The sequence below is a fragment of the Leishmania mexicana genome, chromosome 30 (assembly GCF_000234665.1).
Source record: "Leishmania mexicana MHOM/GT/2001/U1103 complete genome, chromosome 30".
Classification (NCBI taxonomy): Eukaryota; Euglenozoa; class Kinetoplastea; order Trypanosomatida; family Trypanosomatidae; genus Leishmania; species Leishmania mexicana.
Genome location: NC_018334.1, coordinates 1,043,928 through 1,065,663, shown reverse-complemented (window position 1 = coordinate 1,065,663; position 21,736 = coordinate 1,043,928). Strand labels below are relative to the sequence as shown.

Below are 21,736 nucleotides of genomic sequence, written 5' to 3'. Positions count from 1 at the left end.
GCGTGTCTGCTTATTATGTCCGTCGCCAGGGAGCTGGTCCTCCTCGCACACGCAGCTCTCTGTCTCTGTCTCTGTCTTCCTTTACTTTTCCTCGGGTTTGTATAAACCATCCGCCTCTTCCCAAGTGCCGTGCTCTCTGCAGTGCTTGGGGGGGGGGGGCACCACCACCACCCCTCGTCTTATTGTTCTTCTCGTTGCCACTTCTCTGTTGTTCCCGGCGTTAGTTCTCCGCTGCTGCCTGAAGGCTTTCTATCCTTTGTTTTTTTAGAGGTCAACACACCTCCGGCAAGCAACATGCGGAGCTACGCAAGGCGGGTGTAGTGGTTCCGCCCTCTGTGCTCCACCCTGGACGCACGTGAGACAGAGCGATGCGAACACATGCGCACCCAAAACAATGCGCCCAGTACTGCGGAGCTGCGCCACTGCTGCGGCCGCCTAATGATGCCAGCGAATCCGCGCCTTGACGTCTCTTCCCCGTGAACTCGGCACCGTTTGCCACCCCAAGGCACCCAAACAAAGAAAGGAAAAAGAAGCACTGGCTTTCACGCTGTACATGTGCGCAATGGGCTACTCCGCCGGCCCACATCATCTTCAACTCCGCTGCGCGAGGTGACACTCTCGGGAGGTCTGTAAGTGAACGCCTCGGTCTCTCGACGGTGCTGCCGTAGTGCCTCTGCCCCTTCTGAACTTGAGACTCGGACGCCCTTGCATGAGTAGTGCCGCACGATAACGTACGCCTGACTTCACTATCATACACACACACCACCCCCACCCCGCTCTTACTCCGCTGCTCCCTGCGTTTCTCCAACTCTCCGCCGCACCCACCTCTTTATCTTCCGCTGAGTCTGTGACGTGTCTCTCTCTCGTGGGCTTGACTTTAGAAAGGCACAACGTGTGCTGCCTCTGCCCTAACGAAGTCTGTCGTACACTTTGTCGTGTTGTCCATTTGTTTTCCCACATCAGACTCCGTCCCCCCCCCTCCCTTCCCGAGAGAGCACGTCTTCAGGCCCTCCCTCCCCCCACCCCCTCCTGTACACGTCACAGAAGAACAGAGAACTCATTGCAGGAAAGACGGACGCTGCCGTTTCTTTGCTGCTTTTCTTTTACTAATATCTTTTCGTTTACCGCTGCTGTTGTTGTCGGTGTGTGTGTGTGTGCGTGCTTGTGTACTTGCCTCGGCGCCGTCGCTCGTGTCCCCTCCTTCACCCGTCCCTCTTCGCCTTGTTTGCCTTTTGCTTCCTTTCCCTTCTCATATTTTGTGGCTCCCCTTCTCTCTCTCGTGGTGCGGACACCTCTTCGCCGTCTTCGAAGACATCGGTGAGGCGTGCACCACCACCACCGCCACCCGCTCCGCATAACAGAGGGTTGGAACACAACTCGGCTGGCGTCGCGCTTCTTTTTCTGTCCCTGGCCACTGTCCTCTTCAAACCCCCGCACATGCTGCAGTTTGCAGCCCATTCGCTGCCCTCCCCTCGCACCGGCGTCGTGTATAACCGCCACACTGCAGAAGTGCCTCAAGCCTTGTCCTCCCTCGCCGTTCCACGGCCACGGTAAGCATGGGCTGCGGGCTCTCACTCTCAACCCCCTCGACTGCGAATAAAAAGCAGCAGTGGGATGTGGCCGTTCGGTCCAATACAGCGCACGGGTCATCGCACCATGCTCAGGCCTCACGTCTGCTCGGCCACTGCAAGGGCTTGCTTCGCCCGGCTACCGTGTACTCTTCGCCGAGGACCAGTTATGCTGCGTCTATAGAGAGAGGCAGACCGGCGTGGAGCCCTTCGTCCAGCACAAGAGACTCGCTGCTCGACCAGTATAACCTCTCTGATGGTCCACAGCCGTCCACGCACTTGTACACGGAGCAAGTGGCAAGCATGCAGAGCGGGGCTCTTGAAGAGCGCAGCATTGTGGACGACTTTGACGCCATAAGCAAGCAGTCAAGCATAGAGAATCCGAACTGGTCTTACGATGTCAGCGTTGATGCGCCGCCGTACGAGCCGGCACACGGCACGAAAAAGGAAGGGACCACTCTTTTGAGTCCTCCAGGGATGACTCCAGGTCAGCCCCCCTATGCGGTTATGGCTGCAGCGTCGGCTCGACCACCACGGTCCGTGAGCCGTGCGAATAGTATTGGCGGCTGGATTGCAGCCAAAAAGGCGGCAAAGACTTCTGTATCTGTGAAGCAGCCCATCCCTAGCGCAACGGCGTGGAGAGCTTCCATGTCGACGAATGCTGGGCATGCTGAGGTGCTTGCACCATCTGCACAACGCATGCCCCGTGGTAGCAGCTGCAGTGAGTCGCCAGCTGCGCCTGATAAATTGCGATGGTCTGTCGTGGATGCGTTCGCGGAGGCGGCCGCGTTGCCAAGAAGCACGAACGCAGGGCAGGGGTGGAAGAGGGAAACCCTGCCAACACGGCACGCGGTGAGCACTCCCGGTACGGCAGCGCATTCGGTCGAATGTGTAACGGACATGTCCCTGACCGATGAGTACGATCTGAATGTTATGATGCGTGCTGCGGAAACGCCTTTGACACCGTCTCGACCACTCTCAGCCCATTCAACGCAGTCGCCGAAGGTGAAAGGCGCCATGTCGACGCCACATCCAAGCTTTTTAGATACTGTCAGTGCCGACAGCTCCCCCTTCACGCTGAGTCGAACCAGCGCGCCGCTTGGCAGCTCGCCGAGCCCGACCAGCTCATCAGAGCTGACAACCACTGAAAGTTTCGAACGGGCTTTTTGCCAAAGCAAACCGTCAACCGACAGTCAGTTCGACAGCTTTTTTGGTACCCCGCTCAACCGCCCCCAAAGCCGGGAAAGGGTGTTGGTCGACAGCGAGAACAGAAGCGCTGATTCCCAGTATCTCTGCCAATCGGACGAAAACGCACTGTACAGCTTCTACGCGATCGGCAACAACATGGACCCCTTTCTCAACGGCGAGGAGGACACGGTGATGTGCAGCGCGCACGAAGAGGACCACAGTGAACTCTTCACCATCCCACACACGTCCTGTGCAAGCCATGATGGCGGTAGTGAAAAGACCTACGTTAGCCTCAACAAGCGTGACGATACGGAACATGCGGACTCCGATGGTCATGGTGACGACGTAGACAAGGGTCTTGACGACCTTTCTAGCAAGACCAGCGCAGCTGCTAATAGGGTAGTCGATCACACCATGCCTGTGCTGGGAGCTGCTACGCGAGCACGAAAAGAACGGCGGCGGACCGTGAAGATTGTCGATCATGCCGCTCCTCCTTCCCTGGGCATGAAAACGCCGGCCAAAACTATTCTGATGAAATAGGCCATGCCGGTTGACCACCACCACCACCACCACCAGGGCAGCCATCACTGCGGCGGCGGCAGCACAAGCAGCAACCTTTCCAGCGCGTCTCTTTGACGCAGCGGCTGCGGCGTACATCAGCCAGCGCTCCACTGCCTTTGACCTGTGTGTGCGCCCGCGTGCCACCCGCAGCGGAAGGTGACAGATTGTGGGATCACGCCTTTCCCCCTCGTGGCCGGCGCAGTATGGCGGCACGGACGAACGGCATGCCTCGCGCGTTGAGCATTCCTGGAGAAAGGACAAAGGAAGCTGCGTGTTGCCCCTACCCCTTCGCAGTGGTTGTCTCCCCATCCTTTGTGTGCTCTGCGTGTGTGCTACGCCCCTGTGGTTTACTACAGATGACATCGTATGTTCTTCTGTATTGGTACTCCGGCTACTGCGCTGGTATTGTTCTCTGTGATGCTTCTCTTCACCACGGGCGCTTATCGCCGTCTGCTATCCTCGCTGTCGCTCTCTCTCCCTTACATGGGGATCGTCACTTTGCTTGCGCGCAGGCGAAAACTCAGACGCCTGTTCTCTTGCCTTGCGTCCTGCCTGCTTTCAGCCAACTGATGACACAGAATCACCGCGGCCACCAGCGCACATGTCGACCTCTGTGTGCATGTACACTTGGCCTTCTTCGTGTCCGCATAGCGCATGCCCCCCCCCTCCTCCTGCAACGAGAGCGAAGGGGCGATGCCCCCTCCCCCTCGTGCTCTGCACGGATACCAGACAACAGCAAGAGGCAAGAGTTTGGATGCCCTGACGCGCTCATCTCTACCGCGCCCCTCTTCGTTTCCTTGTCTGCATTTTACTCCCTTTGTTTTTCGTTTTCGTATCGACGGTTGCCTGCGCGCGTTCTCGTCGCCTCCCCTCCCCTTTTCTGGTGTGGTGGCGGTTGCTGTTCTCCTTCAGACACGCCAACTGCTCCGGAGTACGGGCGTGTTCGAGAGATTTCCGTTTTGTGTTCTGCTTTCACCGCTCCTCCCGAATCATCCATGATGCATGATGGTGCCTGCTAGAGGGAGAGAGTGAGAGGACGGAGAGATGGCGAGGCCGTACCGCGTAGTTGGCACTGGGCACAAAACAGAAAACAACGACACGGTACTTTGTTTTGTGTATCAGTGGTTTCCGTCACTCCCCTTGCATCCTCCTCCCTCTCTTGTGCACTCTCTTCATGGTCACTGTACTTTCCCGAACTGCTTCTCTCGACCGCAGGTCTCAGACTGCCTCTCTCTCTCTTGTCGTCTTCTGTCCAGTTCTGCTTGTGGCGCGAACGGTGCTGCAGCAGGCCTTTGCTGGGCTTGCGAGGGAGATGGCCTTATATCCTTTGGTGCTCTTCTTTTTGTTATGCCTGCTGCCGGTGCACTCATACTGTCGTTGGCGCTGCCGCGCATTGTGAGGGCGCATCATTTTGTTTTTTTTCCACCCGTCTTGCTTTTCCGTCTACACGTGGGCGCTCACTCGTGGCCGATCGCCGCACCATCTCTTCGACGCCCACCACGCTTCGCGGGAACATGAGCGTTATCTGCTTCTTCCGTTCCGCTGCCTCGTCCTGATCGTCTTCTCTCCTCCTCTTTCCCTCAACCCCGACCCGCATCCTCCTCCGACATCGCCCCATCGAGATCCAACTATCATCACGGTAGGCTGGATCGATAATTCTATAAAGCACACGCGGGTTTTGCTTTTCGTCTTGTTTGATGGAAGCCGCATCACGGCGTAGAGGCACTTCTGTGCGCGTCTTGTTGACGCCCCGCATTCACCCTCTATGGTCAGAACAAAAACAAATATGCGAATGGGTGTATGCCTGGGGTTTGGGGGGGGTCAGCAGAGGATATGTACTCTGCGTGTGTGCCGGTTGAGGCTCTCGAAGATGTTCTTTGCTTGGTTTCTTTGTTTGTTTGTTTGCCTCTATGTCCGCTGTCGTATCGTCTGTAACTCTTCTCCACACTCCCCCCACTCCCCACACACACCGGCGCTCCCGTCGCTCATGTACTCTCATCTCGCCTGTGTTTTGTTTTGTTTTCGTGCCTGTGTCTGTGCCGTTTCCTCCGTCCCTACTCTCCCACCTGCTTTCTGTTTGCTGTGGTTTATTCTTTGTTGTTGTGGCTACCTCGTACGTGGATTCTCTGCTGCCGAGCCTGTCAACGTCTCCGAAGTCGCGTAGACAAAAAAACTGCCATGAGCGCTACCACGGGTTGCACGCCCCTTTGATCGGCGCTCTGTTGTGTGGGCCTGTCGGTATCCTCGTTGTGCCACCGCCAACTGCCTGTTCCCCTCCCCCAAGGCGGGGATGTTTGGTCGTCTTTTCTTGTGCGTTTCTCTGTTTTTTGTTTCCGTCTCCTTGACGGCTCACCTGCCGGCCACAACAAGCTCCCATACAGTGCGCGTCCTCACACCACGCTCTTCTCAAGAGCGCGGTGTTCCATTTCCGCACCTCACCCCAGCCCTCCAGTCAACAGCAAGCTCACAGTTGCACTGTCACAGGCCACACGTGCACGTCGCTGTGGCTTGGGTGCACTGTGTCTCCCTGCAGTCCGCGAAGGATCCGAATATTCGCAAAAAAAAGAAGGCGAACAAGAAGATGGGCCCTCTTCCTTCTTGGCGGGGCCGCATCTGTAGAAGCCGCGCATCTTTACAGGAATGGCTCTGGTGCCCCATTCGTGTGCCCTGTGTATCCACCCATCTACGCGGTACATCTGGCATGTCGGCCGAAGCTTTCACCGCACGCCGGTAGCGGACCAGCAAGGTTTTCCAGTTAGGAGATTTTTTACGCGCACATGCTCCGTTTTTATTATTATTATTATTATTTATTGAGGAGCTAACCGACAGCAGAGCACGCGCAAGACAATCACTCGGTGAGCTGCATCTCGGTTTCCTCTGTCTTCATCACGCTTTACCCTCCCTTCTGGGATGCTTTTTCTTTTTATCTTTTCGTTTGCTGGGGTGATGGCCCTTGGAATGGGGATGATCGGGCCGATCACATGTTTCCCGGAGATGTCACCTGCTGCGCTGCCGGTGCCCGTGCTTCAGTGGTTTGGTGGGCCCTGCATGGCGCTTTTCTGCGCGCTTACGGAGCGAGAAAGCTCGATGCTAATATACATACGGTATCAGGTGCCGTGGTTGTTGCTGCTTCCTGATGGTAAATAATAAAAAAAGTTGTATCTGTTTCTTTCCTACCAGAGTCCCGCCCATACGGCCCCTCCTCTTTCCCCTCGTCACTTTTCCTCGTTGTTACTTCTGTGTGTGTCTGTGTGTGTGTGTGTGTCTGTGTGTGTGTGTGTGTGTGTGTGTGTGTGTGTGTGTGTGTGTGTGTGTGTGTGTGTGTGTGTGTGTGTGTGTGTGTGTGTGTGTGTCTGTGTGTGTGTGTGTGTGTGTGTGTGTGTGTGTGTGTGTGTGTGTGTGTGTCTGTGTGTGTGTGTCTGTGTGTGTGTGTGTGTGTGTCTGTGTGTGTGTGTGTGTGTGTGTGTGTGTGTGTGTGTGTGTCTGTGTGTGTGTGTGTGTGTATGTGTGTCTGCTCTTTCTCTTCTAAATGTTTTTCGTTGTTCCCCGTCTCTCTTCCCTGTGCTAAATCCTTCCCTCACTCACAGGCCAGAGTGCGCGACGTGGCCAGTTGCTCTATAGCCTGCGCATGCTCGGGTTTGCCGCACCTCCAGGAAGAAAAAAGGGAAAAGATCGGCCCCCCAACCCCGTCTCGCCGCCTGCAGCACACCAAAGTCTGCCCTCGTCACTTTCCAGCTACTCCCGATGAACAGAAAGGCGAGGCATATGGTGTGCACTGTGCAAGCCTCTCCGGGAGCTGCTGTTCTCCACTTCATGGGAGCTTACAAGAACGTAAAAGCGGCGCTGTGCTGATGCATCGCAGCCCCTCTTCGAATTCGATCTCCTCCGTCTACTCCTCCTTCCCTTTTCGCTTCTGCCTGCGTATTCTGTCGACTGCATCTCTCCCGATCCAACGTTTCTCAGCTCATGCCCATACACGATTCGCGATATTGAAATCTGTCGGACACACCACCCAAGCGCCGCGCTCCTTCCAATGGGAAGACGAGTGTACGCCTTCATCACAGCGGGCACCTGAGCGCGCACCAGGTACTGAGAGAGAGAGACATCTCTTCCACCGTTACGCTCACTTTGATCCCTCGTTTCTCCGTCGCATGCTCTCCTGCCCCGCTCCACTTGTTACTTCCTACACAGTGCGACCCTGCAGCACAGAGCAAAGACCTCCATCAGCGCCGGGGCATGTAGCGTACCGGGCCGTTGTCGCCGAGGTGTGCAGCAGCAAGCAGATACCAAAAGGCGCTCCACAATGCCGCGCCCACGCTCTCCAGCGTGGGTTCATTCACACAGATTCTCGGTCTGGCCGATTCGGGCGGAGTTCCATGAGCATCCTCGGCGACTGCGTCCCACATTGCACACCCAGGCGCGACGCTTTTGGGAATAGGGCCAAAAAAAGGGCAGCTGAGCTGCGACATTACCGCGGCAGACAACGCAATGTGCGTCAAGAGGCTACGAAGGGAACTCTCAAACTCCGACCGAGCTGGAGAAGCCGCGTGGTGGGCAGCGCTGGAATCCTAGAAAAAAAGGAAGCCGGGCAAGCACTTCCTAGCTAGCTTGTGGGTCGAGTGTAGCAGGACTTGAGTCCTGAAGAGGGTGGTGCCACCTCTGCCCCCTTGAGCGGGGAAAACCACCGCTTTCTCGTGCCCGTGATCACCGTAAACGTCGGCGCTTGGTGTCCGCACTCTCTGATGCAGTGTTCTCGGCAACATTTTAGTCGTGCGAAAGGGAGAAAAAAACGGTCAGCTGCTCTGTCGCTGAGAGCAGACGAATAACAACGTGGAGACTCGCACCAACGCGTCGTAACTAATCAAGCGACCCGACTTCCAGGAAATACAGCAGCGCCGACTGACGCGTGATGGAAAGGGCGCCAAACTGAGCGTGCACCCCGGCGGTAAAGGGCATCCCGTTATCTACCATGTTTTCTAACGAAGGCGTTGCCGATTGTGCACTCTGCAGGGTATTTTGCTTTGATTTCTTCTACTGCTGCTCCTCTCCCTCTCTCTCGCCTAGGGACAGCTGTGTTAGCTGTTATCGATCCTGTTTCTTATCCCGTTGTGTCGTTGCACGTGAAACTGCAACAGACACGCAGTGAAATGTGCCATCGTTTTTCCCCCTTTTCTGGAGCACGAGCATCTTCTCTTTTTTTGGGGGGGGTTCCGGCCTTGTGACGCTCTGTCATCACCGTGCCACCGCGTCGGTTCGCCAAAAACGCCATTAGCTATGATTTTGCGATGGCGTGCTGGCTTCCTTTCGTGTAACCTTTTTGTTGGAGGGGGGCGTTTTGCCTCACCCCTGGATGGCCCCCCCTCCCACTTCCCCCTCGACCTCTTGCCCTTTATGCTCCGCGCCTACGTGGCCTTATCCTTTCCCTTTGTCTCTGCATCTCCGATTCGTTTTTCACCTCCTCTCTGCTGCTTTGTTCCCCGCTTGGCCGCACGTTGTTCTATTTTGTGTGTGTGTGTGTGTGTTTTGGCTGGTATCGAATCGGATGAGTGGGCACTCGTATCCCTCACCACCATTCACCACCCGAATGCGGCGGCCCCACCAAAAGCCAGTCCTCGGCCACCGCACATTTTCTCTCCCTTGAGTGCTCTGCTCTGCGTGCGCTTGTAGAGAGTGGGTTGGGGGAGGGGGGGCTTCCTCGCTGCTCTGCTGCTCCCTATGACTTTTCTCTTAAGTAGCTTGCGCCTCTGTATGTGCGAAGTTTTTTTTCTCTTCTTCCGCTGTGGTGGCGGTGTGCCGCTCTTCCTCCTCTTCGGCAAATCCTCCGCCGCCGCGGTTCGCAGCGGTGTCCTTCCCGTTGTCATCCCCCCTCCACACCCCACTCACCTTGTCGCCGTAAGAACCTCACTTCTTTGTGTATCATGGGCACTTTTCTCTGCAAAGATCAACAACGATAAGCTGGAGCAGGGGAGTACGTCGCTTACCTGCTCGTTCAGTAGGGCGCCCAGCGAATCAGCGGGGGAGGGAATGCCCACGTGCGGAGCGTACACTGCCGCGTGGACATGGTCGGTCATGATGTGAAGGAGTCCTTTCCTACCTCCTGAGCTGCTTGCGCATCATGAGAAGTGCACATGGCATGGGGAAAAAAAGGGGGCCAATATATATATATATGTAATAAAAAGGAAAACTGCGCCCGCCCACTCCCCGGACACAGAGCCCTCCCCCCCTTTTCGTGCCTCCGTCTTTTTGCCTCAACTCCACCGTCTCTCCTTCTGCTCCCCTCCACGCCTCACCACAAACAAGCGCATCATTCACCATCTCCCTCCTCCGCTTTGCGCGCTTCGCGGCCTTTTTATTTTCTCTTCCGACGTTGATCCTCATCAACGGAATCTTCGTCGCGCCACTTGTGCCCACCGCCTCGCATCTGGACCGACGTGGTCGATTCACCCGAGAGGAACATGCAAAACGGATTGCGGCGTCACCTGACGACTTGCCGCGGGCCTCTCTCAAGTGCCTCTTCTTCGCTTTCCTGAGGAACTCGGAAACCATAGTGAAGCGCTGTCCACACCACCCACCCTCATCTGCGCCCTCCCGTCCCTCCCTCCTTCACGCCTCCCGCCCCGCTCGTCTGCTCTGCGTTCTCACGTGACGCGCCCGTCTGGCCGCACCTTTCTCTCTCTCTGTTTGTGTCTCTCAGCAGATACCGTATTCGTTTTTGGCGTTTGCGGCAGGACGTATTCGTGCAGCATAAGTGTGTTGCTGTTGTTTGTCAGGGGGGACAGGGAAGGAGAGCGACACAGAGAAGAGGACAAAAGGCGTCTGGCTGTGTAGCGGCAACCCAAGCCGGCGTCGTTTGCCGTTTGAGTGCTGTATCTGTGTTCAGGGCTGTCTACGTCTGCTTGATATGAGTATGGGTGTGTGTGAGTGCGTGTGGGTGCGTGTTCCCTTTTTTCCCCCTTTTACCCATTGCTGTCAGCGCCGCTGCTGCGTCCTTTTATGATTACTTTAGTTTCTTCTCTCTCCCGTGGTTCTCCCCTCGCTTTCTAACGTCCTCCCTTCCTCCTCCGCACGCTTGTCAAGACGTTGCGTGCGGCAACAAGGGCGTCGGCACTCTTCGACCCCTCGAGCAATCTCTCTCACCCCACTTCCCCGCCCCACCCCCTCACTGGGTGTCTTTCGTCAGGTTTCATTCCTCTTTGCATGGCAAGTCATCACGACCACGCAGCGCATCATCTTTTCCTTTTTTTTGCTTTTTCGTCCTTGTCGTGGAAAAAAGGCCCGGGGTTGTCGTGCGACGGCTGAGCTAAACATCTGCTGCCTCGCTTGGCTTACGCTCCCAGCTACTGGCTCCTGTTGCTGCGGCATGCGAGCGCGCTCTCCTTCCGCACGTTCCTTCCGTTTTTTTTTGTTCCTTTTTCTGTGTGCTAGGTAATCTATTTTCGCTCTTCTTTTAGGTTTGGTTTCGGTGGGCTCATTCGGTCTGGTGGTGTATCTCCCACGGCCTCCACGGGCGCTCTTTGGGGGCGTCCACACTTACGCGCTCAGTGACGGCGAGACGCACACAGAACGGCCCGTAATCACCGCTTTCTTTTTTTTTCCGATACCCTTTTCCACCCCATTCGAATCGATTGCTTTGCTGTGAGGCATTCATCACCCCGGCGAGTTGGTCGCCCGCCCACTCTTCCGGCCCGCGCTCATCCTATACCCCTAATCCCGACGCCCCTTTTGGAGGCGTGGTTTTCGTGGCACTGCAGATGGGTAACGCCGTGTTCTGCAGGGTGGATAAAGAGGCGGGGGCGGAATGCAACACCAACCGCCCAAGCAGCCAACAGCGGCTGCTGGCGAAGTGTCCGCGACATCAGACAACGCTGAAGCCTCATCCTCGTGATGAAGCAAAGGTTGTGTGGGGCACGACCCCAGCTCATGCATACGGAAGAGGAGGCCGCTCACCGGAGCAACAGCAGCAGCGGCAAAACGGCCTTTCCTCTTTCACAGGCATCTCCCCTGTAGAGCTGAGCAGCATGTCCTCGTCGATCCCTCTCATCCCAGAGCTCGAACGCGCATCTGCGACGCCTCAGCTGGAATGGTTGCAATCCTCCCTTCCACCTAGTGTTAGCGACCCTAACTTGGAGCCTCCACACGAGTACACTGTAGACTTCGGCACGGTCTTGAGCGACGCCCGCCCAGACAGAATCGCCGCGGCACCGCACGCAGATGGATCGACAGAATCCAGTAGCCGTTCATCCTACTTCACCCCCAGCATCAGTGGGCTCGAGATGCCTCCTGACCTTGGCTTCGCCGCCAACCTCGAACGCGTTGCCTCCCCTGAGCTCCGAGCGCCACCGTCAGACTCACCAACACCCGTGCACCCGCCGCTGCTGTCCGCGAGTCCCGTTGAAAGCCTCCAATGGGATGACGTGGTGTTGCCGGCTGCGGCACTCCCCGTCACTGTAGTCAACCCCACTGTCCCTGTAGCACCGAGCCCCTACTTGCCGTTTGCTCGAAACGCAAGCACAGGGACGAAAAAACTGACAGGCAACTGGTGCTCCTCCGACAGCAAGTCGGCAAGTCGGAGGCGAGGGGTTACCAAGACGCAGAAGGAGTCGATGTGTGGATCTCCTGCTAATCCGACGCAGCCACAGCAGCACAGACGGCCACTCAGGCAGGTAGCTCCATTGCAATCCGTCCAAGAGGTGAAGCCCACTGACGCAGTCACATCCTCCGCCGCCCACACGGGCTCAAAAGGTCATCCACCAGACACGTTGCCGCGGCGACGCCTCACCGACAAGAGTGGTGCTTCTGACCTCATGCCGCCGCCACTCGAGAGTGCCGGGGCCCTGGGTGCCAAGGCGGCGGCAAAGGCTGCTTACACCGGCAACTCGCCCATTGCCGGCTCGCACAGATCTCAACTGCCTCTGTTGCCGAAGCATTTGCCCCGCTACGGGGAAAAGGCGCTCACCGGTGGGGACGCGAACGGGGCAGAAACGGCAAACAGTCGAGGGGGTGCCCAAAGCAGGGCCTCGCCGCGGAACGCCCTTGTAGCGCGCAAGATGGACGAGGAGAGTGGCGCTGCGACACCGCCGAGTGGCGCGCCTGCTCTCCCCCCACCACCCGATGACAATGTCAGTAGCCTTCAAGGGTGCACCGAACAAGGCTTTGCAAGGCTACCGCTTCTGAAGGAAACCAGGACATCTGTCACGGCAATGAAGCCAACGCAGGCGCAATCTACCCGGCAAACCACGCAGAGCGCCACAAATGGTGACGTGCGTAATAATTCCGCTTCCTATGAGCCGTCTTGGCGCCTAACTTCAGACGAAGATGACACTATCCCGCAACTGAAGTTCACTGCCCGTGGAGAGGCTGCCCCCTCTTCGCCCATGAGAACGAAATGGCAAACGGCCACAGCGGCGACGACGGCTAACCAGAATCGCGCATCCACCTTCTCAGCTCCAATATCAGACGAGGCACTGCCGCACTCAGCATTACGCGGTACTATGAAGCTCGAATCTCTCACGTTGTCCGAAGGGGGTGTCCGGCAGGACGCCGCTAGCACAACGCACCTACAAGTTTCCGCGCAACACGAAAACGCCCCGAGTCGCCTGCACGCGGCCAACTGCATGGGAGTACGCATGACGGAGAAAACACAGGATTCCCTTTTATCTGGGCCAGCGCCCTCTTCTCCTTCCCTTTTCCAACAAGTCGGTGCTGCTCCCCAGAGCTGCAGCCGTTCCGATGATGGGAGTGAGAGTCCCAGCGAAGACAAGGAGAGGCCGTCAGGCGACGGTGAATGTTTGCCACGGCCCCAAAATGTGTGCGACTTGACGCCGAACCTCGGCGCTAGTCACCGGGTCAACTCGATTCTCAAGAAGACCAGCAGCTACCGATCTCTAAACGGCTCTCCGGTGGAGCGAGCGCTGCCGGCGGTGGGCTCGGTGTCATTTCTCTTGTGCGAGCAGGAGGCGTCGCTCGCTCTGGTGAGCCGCCAAGGCGTGTTCAAGGCCGTCTCCCACCACGCAAAGCCGCGTCAGAGGGAAGACCATCGACTTTTCCAGGACGCCTGACGTCACTCAAATGAGCCGTGGTTTCGATCCCGCTAGGGACGTCGCGTTTTTTTTATTGTGGTCCCTGGTGTTAAGGAGAGGAGAGGAGGGAGGGGGTGGGGCTACTGGCCGAGGGTACGCCGGATTGCACCTCATGTGGCTTCCCATGCGCTGGGGGTGGACCATGTCCTCCCTCTCCCTTGTGTGTCCTATTACGGTGTCTTTTCGTACTCTTTCCTGTGGACTGGAAGCTGCCCGTATGCGCGCGGGCGTCCCATTGCGTATGGCTGACCCACTTGTCCGTATGCACCAGTGAAGGGTGTTGCCACACCCACGTGTGCGGACGTCCCCGGATGGCAGCAGAGCTGCATCATGCACACGCAATCTCTTTCCCTTTTTTTGACTGGGCTCTCCTGCCGCTGGCTGCGTGTTGCGTTTCTCGCTTGACTTTTTCACGAAGGTGTTGTTCTCGTGTGCTTGTCGATGCACGAGCCGCTTCAGGAGCTCCTCTCCACGCCTCTGTTGCCTGCCCCCCCCCCCGCTCACACACATACACGCACGCACAACTCTGTTCTTGTTCTTTGTTTTCTGTTTGGTTTGCCGCTCCCTCTCGTGGCCCCCTCTCTTCCTGTTTTGTGCGTCGTTGTGTTTTCTGATTATTTTTTTTTTAATTTTTACTGGTCTTGTGTCCGAGACCACTTTCTCGGTGCTGCGCAGCCTTCGCCTCCCTGAGCTGCGGTCTGCTTCTCTCTTGGGGTATCCACTTAGAGGGTGCCTTGGGTGTTTTTTGAGGGCGTGGGGAAGTCCCCTGTCACAGTCGTCCCCGTCGCGGAAAGGGCAAACAGAACATCAACAATAGAAACAACCCTGAAGTGGAGCCGCTCCGTTTTTTGAAGGTGATTTCGCTGTTCTGCGCAGACGTGCGTATGCGAGTCGCATGCGTTCTTCTGCGGTCCTCTCTCACTCACTCTCCCCACCCACCTCCTTCCATCATCGTACCTGCGACGTTGTGGTTTCTCGTCCTCTCTGCCGTCTGCTACAGCCACTCTCCATCATATCACAGTTGCGCCTCTCTTCCCCAGCCAACAGCTCAACAGGGAATCCTGTCAACTGGTGTCCTACGCAAGGACCGGGGAAGAGAAGCGATGTGACCATGTGGGCGTGTGTCAATCTACTCTGAAGGAGAGAGAAACAGGCAACCTGCACCGTATCACACCATGTGTCGTCGAGTCCGTGTTCTGCGGCGATGTTTGGCATGAGCTCGCGGAGCTCGTCTCTCTTTGCCCTCACCGCTGGTGTTTTGTAGGCCCGTAGCCGGCCGACAAGGCGTTGCAACGAACACCGTGTCGGGCATGCGCATTTTCGGCGTTATTCCTTCTCTCTTCCGACCCCACAACCATAACCGCGGTGGTCCCTTTGCTTCACCCGCCCTCTCTTTGCCGGGTGTCGATTATCTTCAACGGTAGCACATTTCGTTGTTTGATTGAATTCGCTGCATTCTTTTATTTATTCATTTTTTTGCGGCTCTCCCTCCCCCTCTCTGGTCATCCTCACATTCGTCACAGACCCGTCCCGTACGGATATTCCCTGTTGTTGTATTTTGTGTGTAGATCACTACCTCCGACGGATCGGTCTGATAGGCTCCTGCTGGCCTTCTCAGCGGCGTGTGCAGACTACCCGATATCTGTGCCGCGTTTGTCTGCAGCGAGTTTTCAAGTTTCCCAACGGGATGAAACATGTCACAGCCAAGCTCCTCCTTGTTCTCTCGATATTGTTCTTGACATGCGCCCCTTTGTGTCTTGTGAAGTGTGTGTGTGTGTGTGTGTGTGTGTGCCGGAGCACTCATGCGGGTCATTTTCGCCTTTGCATGGCTCTCAAAAATAAAAAAGCAACGCCAGGGCGCTCTCCTTCTCCTTTTGTCTTCCCCCTCTTTGCATGTGCACCGCGACGTGCACTGCCTCCCATAATGCACATAACGCTATGCGGCAGGCTGGCTCGGCGTGCGGGGGGGATACAAGGGCTACCAGCCAATCCTCTCTATTTCTTACCTCCCCCCCCCGCTCACTGCACTCGCCATCGTCCACGCCGCATCCTTTTTCTGCGCCTGTACGTGTCAGCTGTGCCCCCCCCCCCACGACTTCTTCGCTGCCCTGTGTTTACCCCTTTGCGCCGTCTCCCAAGCCTCTGCTCCCCATCCTTCGATCGTGCGAACTTGTGTGCCACTCATGGCGGGTGTCGCGTTTCTCGCACTTGCCGCCCTTTTTATTGGTGCGTGCGTGCGTGCTCTCCCTTGTGTGTGTGTTTTCGTTCGGCTTTCCCATATATTTTCGTCTGTTTACTTTTTTGTGTATGGTTGTTGATAAGGTCGCCACTTGAGCACCGCACGCACACAGAGGCGCACGTGTACGATGCCTCCCCCTGCCTCTCCCTCCCTGCAGCCCTGTATTTCTTCTCCACATCTCCTCCTTGTTTTGTTAGTCTTTCATGTGAGTGCGCTGCCCCCCCCCCCGGCATTTGTTCGGTGTAGGGGCGCTCTCTTTCCTTCGACCTTTCCGTTTTCTCCATCCTTCTGGTGGCTCGTAAGATGGCGTCGCTCGCGCAGCCGCCGTCGCGCCCCTTCCGCTCCCCTCTCACGTCTGCTTTACTCACACCGGGGTGCCGTTGTTTCCGTCTTGGCTCTTCTTCTGGCACGGTGCTGCATTCTCCAACGAGTTGGCTGTGTACAGCGGAGTGGGAGAGGGGATCGTTGCTGTTGTTGCTCGTGGTTGTCTGCCGTGGGGCTTTTATGCTCGTCGTGAGTCATCGTTGTGATTTCTGATGTTTTCCTTGGCGCCCTTTTGCCGCTCCTTCTCCGTGCCTCGCCTGATTTCGCCTTCTCCCTTTTGCCTTCATGAGCTCCTCTCCCCTCTCCGTCCCCCTCCCCGTGTCGTGCTCGCGTTTTGTGTGGTGGCTTGCGTGTCCTCCCTACCCACTCACCCACCCCCGACCCATTTTCTATCCGTTGCCCTCCGTGCGGGGGTATGGTCAGCTCACTTTCTTCTCTCACTCTCTCCTGCAGCGTGTACGATTCCGTCCCTGCGTACACGTTAGCGTAAATGTGGGGCGCGTGCGTTCCGCTATCTGTCTGCTCACCCCGCGGATCGGCGCGATCCAGGGGGTGAGGGCCTTTTTCAACTTTGCCGGCATCTATCGTGCTGTTGTCACGATTCTCGTCTACGCTTTGGCGCGTGCACCCTGCTGTGTATGTCTGTGTTCAGCTCTTGTCCTCGTCTGCCGTCCTCTAGCGGGCGAATTTTGGTGCGCTCCCTCCGCACACGCTGTGACCTGACGCCCGGCAAGCGGCCTGAAATGAATTCCGCCGAATCCCAGTATCCTTATCATGGACGCGTCTGTTCGGAAGGGCCCTGCTCATGGGTGAATGCCACCAGTTGCTCGGCCTCACTCTTTGCACCCACCGTCACAAGCGCGTCCTGCTGAAGGCAGCCGAAGTACAGGCCGGGCCGTCTCTGAACCGCTGAACGCGGTGCCAGCGTAAGGGCATGATACCGCTCACGTCGTTGTTTCTGGCTCTGCTCCCTTTCAGAGATGACGACACCTCCACGAGGCATTTCGCCGTTTGCGAGTTTCCCATCATGCCCGCTGCTGCTTCCCTGTATCCCTGTCTCTTCTTCCCACAAGGCCGCCCTCTTAGATCGACTGCCCTCCACAGAAGGGTGGGAGGGAGGGGGGCTCACACTCCGCCACGTACTGTCTGGCGATCACCACACATTGGACGCTCTTTGGTCATTTTTTTTTGCCGGCGCCTCCCTTTTAACTCCGAAGCGCAGCCTGAACAGACCTCATACAGGGTTTCCGAGTATCGAAACGCCTAGCTCTGCAAGACGCGCGGCGCCTACGCGTGCTCTCCGAACCATCACCGCCACTACCCTCTATTTCGCTCCCCCCTACCCTCGTCCACATATCATCCCCTCCCCACTACTACTGAGCTGTTACACCTGAGGCCCAGGGGTGTACGCTATGCCAGCAGCCGGCAAGCCGAAGCCGTCCAAGCGGTTTGGGACGTTTGGCGACCCCGACCGCGAGCTCACGCAGGCGGAGAGGGAGTTCTACGCAACTCTGGCGCGCATTCGCGAAGATCGCCGAAAGGGCAAGGAAAGCGTAATGTCGCGGGAGAAGTCCGCCGACAAACCATTCTTGCGTCGCAAGCACTCCCAGACACCGGCTAACGCTGCCTCAGGGAGCGCGCTGCGAGCGCCCGCCTCCCCACCGCGCGACAACCGCCTCGCCGTGCTCTCGGCTGTGGGTCTCCCGGATCGTACTGCCCCGCTTGTCTGGGAACCAGACTGTTACAAAGCCCGGGACCGCGCGGCGTCGGCGTGTGTTTCCAGTTGTACCCAACACATGCCGGAGCCAAGGCGAGGCTTCGGCTTCAATGACCAGCATGCTCCAGAGAGTCTCTGTAAACCTAGCGATTCCATTCTTCTCCCGTCGCACTATCAGAGTGCACGGTCGGGTCACGAGAGCGCGCCGCGCCGGCAGTCCCCACGGCGCGCTCCCAAAGGTCCACTGGCGTCTGCAGGTAATTCGCCCGACCGCACCCCTAACATGCCTCTAGAGATCGGACTCTTGGAAAGGTTACAGCAGATGAAACTCTCGAGCGCGCCGCAAACATCGGCGCAGGAATTTCCCAAGCGCGGGAACTCCAACCCGTCAAGCGCCATGAGCGGTGGTGGCGATGGTGAGAATGTTGACTTGTCGTGCGTTACCGACCTCAGCAACGACAAGGCGGACGTGGAGGGTCGCATCGACAGGGCACTCGGCGCGCTCCACGGCGAATATTTCAGTGGCTGCTCATTCCGTATTCATGGGCTGACGGACGAGCAGATGCCAACGCTAGAGGTTCTCGCCGCCGCCGAGAAACTCGTGAGAGCTCGAAACGACTCGGAGACGGCGTCGATGAGAGCCGATCCGACGGCGAGGCAAGAGTCCAAAGAGGCGACGGCATCGGCTGGAAAGGGCTCACAGGCGCGGGCACCGAGCTTCCCGTCGCTAATCAGGTCGACAGTACAAGCAACGGCAGCAGTCCTCACACCAGCGCGCACGTCGTCGCCTTTATCGAGAACAGAGGCCATGCGTGCGACTCCCTCGCCCCCACTGACACAGCCACTCCCAACTCTGCATAACAATGGCGCAGGGGGGCATGCCGGAAATGCTTCATCTGAAACCAGGAGCCAAGTAGGCAGCCAGCCACCTGCATGCGTGTCCAGCAGGAGTCGAGGAGCGAGCTCCTCGCGCAGTCGTAAAGGTGGATTCCTAGGCCTCCTCTGCTGCACCAATGGTAACGCATCACAACGCGGGTTGGCGGAAAAGACGGGTACGCCAGTGTTACAGGGCGCCCCGAGAAAGGATGTCTACACGCAAACAAAGCCTGCGAGCGGCGCTACGGCAGTTGACGAGGCATGTTGCCGGTACGTGGAGCAGTGCCGTCGTGAGGAGCAGGAGCTCAGAAAATTGATTGAGTGGGAGCGACAACGTGCAGGCACGGCACCTCCGAAAGTCAGTGCTGCCGTCTCCTCCGCCGCACTCAGCGGGACGGCGACAGAGGCAGACAGCGCAGTAGCAACGTCTTCCTCTCCGACAAAGAAGGTCGCCGGTGTCTCAGCCTCCTCTCACCATCGCCCGGCGTCAGCGACCATTTTGGGTGCATCGACGGAGGAACAGGCGAGCCCCAGTGGCAGCTCGGCGGATCGCACAAAACGGAGATGCGAACCTGCCTGCCACAGTGGACGACCAACGCCGCTGTCGTGCACGGATCTGAATCACCTGAACATAAACAAGTCTGTTCGAAAGCGTAGCGGCTCGCGGTCCCCCGCGCACGCGTACCCCGTCATCGCTGGAATGGCAGACGACGCGTCAAGCGAGAGCACGCCATCTGCTCAGCCGAAAATCGCAGTAGCAGGTGCCGGCGGCGGCGGTGGCGTCTCTCCCAACAACGCCGCCAGCATGACCGCCGTCATCCTACTAACCCCCATGCACGAGGTGGGCAGATCTCGGAGCCGACCCTTCCAATCCCACCTGCAAGGCCCCGACAATGTAGCACCCTTCACCGCCGCCCTCTGCTACGAGTCATTGTCTGCAGAGGAGTCTCAGATAAGCTCCCGTGCCATCAGTGTCGTGGACATATCATCCACTGCGAGCCACTGCAGTACTTCAGCGTCCGTCTCAGTGGCGGAGGAAACAGTGCAGGAGATGGTCATGGCGTACAGCACGGCAGGCTTGCCCCATATGAACACGCTACACAAGAACGCCGGCGCACCCAGTGATCCGACCCGTGAGCGAGCTCATTCCGTTGGCGTCGCGACAGACCAGTCGTCATCACCGTCTGCTCGACAACGCGAGTCTCTGCATGGCGTGCTGAGTGGGGCACCAGTGCACACGGCGTCTTTTGGGGCCACAGGGATGGGCGCAACGATCGGCGATGCCTTCGAGACCGGGAGCGAACTCTACGTCTTCCCGTTCCTGCTGGAGTGCCAAGGCGACACTTCGCCACAGCAGCAGAATGTGCATTTCCAGACGCCCATGCGCCATCATCGGCCCAGGTAGCACGAACCCCCGGCCACGCTCTGGAGACGTCAAGTGTCACTGACACAGCGAACAAGCAGAGGAAACAACAAAAGAAAACGACACGGCGCACTGTCGACACTCGTGTATCGGTCGTGTGTGTCCCCCGCTATCCTGTCTAGGACAGCCGCCTCGTACGGCTGGATACGTACGTGCGTGGGGGGTGGGGGGTGGGTGCATGTTTCTCCTTTTTTTCTTCGTTTCCTTCTCGTGTTCGAGGGCCGGCAGACCGCCGACTGTGGTGGCTGCTGTTTTTCGCTTACACCCTTGTGTGTGTGTTTTGTTTTTCCTTGCTCATTAGCGCCTGTGTGCGTTTTCTGTTTCGTAACCCCCCCCGTCACCCCTCTCTCTGTGTTGTGCGCTTGTCTTTCTGTTTTCTTGTGGGTGCGCGTATGTGCCACCTCCCTCCTCATCCTCTCTCCCTCATCCGCTGCCTTCCGTCATCTGCTCTGCTGGCACTTTTGTGTTGTTTCTCACCGCAGCTTTTGCTTTTATTATTTGCGTGGTTTCTGCCCCCCCGTTTGTGTGATGTCGTCCCTCTCCTCCTCTCCCCTCTCCTTCCTCGCTTCGCGCGTGCGCGCTGTGGCGGCCTTTGTTGGGTATTCGCGGGTATTGCTTTCTTGCATCCCGCTCACTCGAGCCACAATGTCTGGCAATGCAAGCCGTGTGCGCAACGCGCTGTCCAGCACAGTCGGCATGGCGCCTCACATCCGAACAAGGCGCGAAGATATCTATCCCTATCAGTCCCTCCCCCCGTGCATGTGCGCGGAGCAGGCGCCACCTCCTGCACCCCACCCTGCGGACTGCTGAGGCACAGATGCCGGCAGCATGGCGAGTGCGCCCCGAATGGCAGCATCGAGTCCTCCGGGCACCCATGTGGAGGGCCTCCACACCGTATTACGGCATGGCACACGCAGGCGGAGCACAGGGTCTCCAGAGGGTCCTGGCCTGCGGCTGCCCAACTCATTCCCCGAGCCCATGCGGCATGTGCCTAGGCCACCCCCTCCACTAGCCGCACGGCGGACACCGGTGCCTCCGCCCTCGACCAGGACCCTGGACGCTGTCCGCTTTGGATCCAGGTGTGCAGTGCGCCCAGGCCCGTCCATCGCTGGAGACGCAGCACGCATGCGAGGGAGGAGCGAGGGAGGGCAAGAAGAGCCCGTTCGACGCATGGCCCCGGTTCGAGGGCAGTCGGCTCGTCCTAGAGGACTCAGGTGCCGCCGTGGTGCAACGGAGGCACCCGTGCGCTGTGGTTGTGTGTATGCGTATGTTATCTGACGTCGTCGTGGGCGGAATCGGGCACACGTTGAGGGAAGGGCGAGAAGCTCGCACACGGTACTTCACTGATGATGTCGAGCAGCAGAACCGCCTGCCGATGCTTCATCTCAAAGGAAAGTGCAAGTCCAAGCTACCCCCCTCCCCCTCCCCCACTAACGGCAAAGGCGTATTGGAGCACATGAACGTTTACTTCCGTGACGACAAGCCAACGCTAAACTGCTGTGTCGGACAGGCACAGTACAGTCTCGTGTCCCGATTTCCTTTCCCCTCGCATACTCTCTTCGTTCATGTGTCGCGCTGTCTCCGTTTGTTCTCACCGTGTCTTTGCTTCCCTTTCTTCTATCGAATTATCTTACCACAGTCCACAGGCACTCCCCCGCCCTTCTTCCCATGGCCTTCTTCGCCCTTTCTCCCTTGCGCACGCCTGTTTACCGATGGGCTTCCGCGGGTCCTTTGTGCGCCGAACCCATTCTTCTGCTCGAT

The 21,736-nt window shown here is 57.8% G+C and overlaps 3 protein-coding genes across 3 annotated transcripts; all 3 read left to right on the top strand.

Moving 5' to 3' along the window:
• Positions 1-1,556: 1,556 nt before the first annotated feature.
• On the top strand, positions 1,557-3,296 carry LMXM_30_2195 (hypothetical protein; the record flags this gene model as incomplete). The annotated part of the gene is made up of 1 exon (XM_003877691.1): positions 1,557-3,296. The coding sequence occupies one exon, from the start codon at positions 1,557-1,559 to the stop codon at positions 3,294-3,296; it is 1,740 nt and encodes a 579-aa protein (XP_003877740.1).
• Positions 3,297-11,068: 7,772 nt separating this feature from the next.
• Positions 11,069-13,375, top strand: LMXM_30_2190 (hypothetical protein, unknown function; the record flags this gene model as incomplete). The annotated part of the gene is made up of 1 exon (XM_003877690.1): positions 11,069-13,375. One exon carries the CDS (start codon positions 11,069-11,071, stop codon positions 13,373-13,375), a length of 2,307 nt encoding a protein of 768 aa, XP_003877739.1.
• A 3,996-nt stretch (positions 13,376-17,371) lies between these two features.
• On the top strand, positions 17,372-19,957 carry LMXM_30_2180 (hypothetical protein, unknown function; the record flags this gene model as incomplete). The annotated part of the gene is made up of 1 exon (XM_003877689.1): positions 17,372-19,957. One exon carries the CDS (start codon positions 17,372-17,374, stop codon positions 19,955-19,957), a length of 2,586 nt encoding a protein of 861 aa, XP_003877738.1.
• Positions 19,958-21,736: the final 1,779 nt, after the last annotated feature.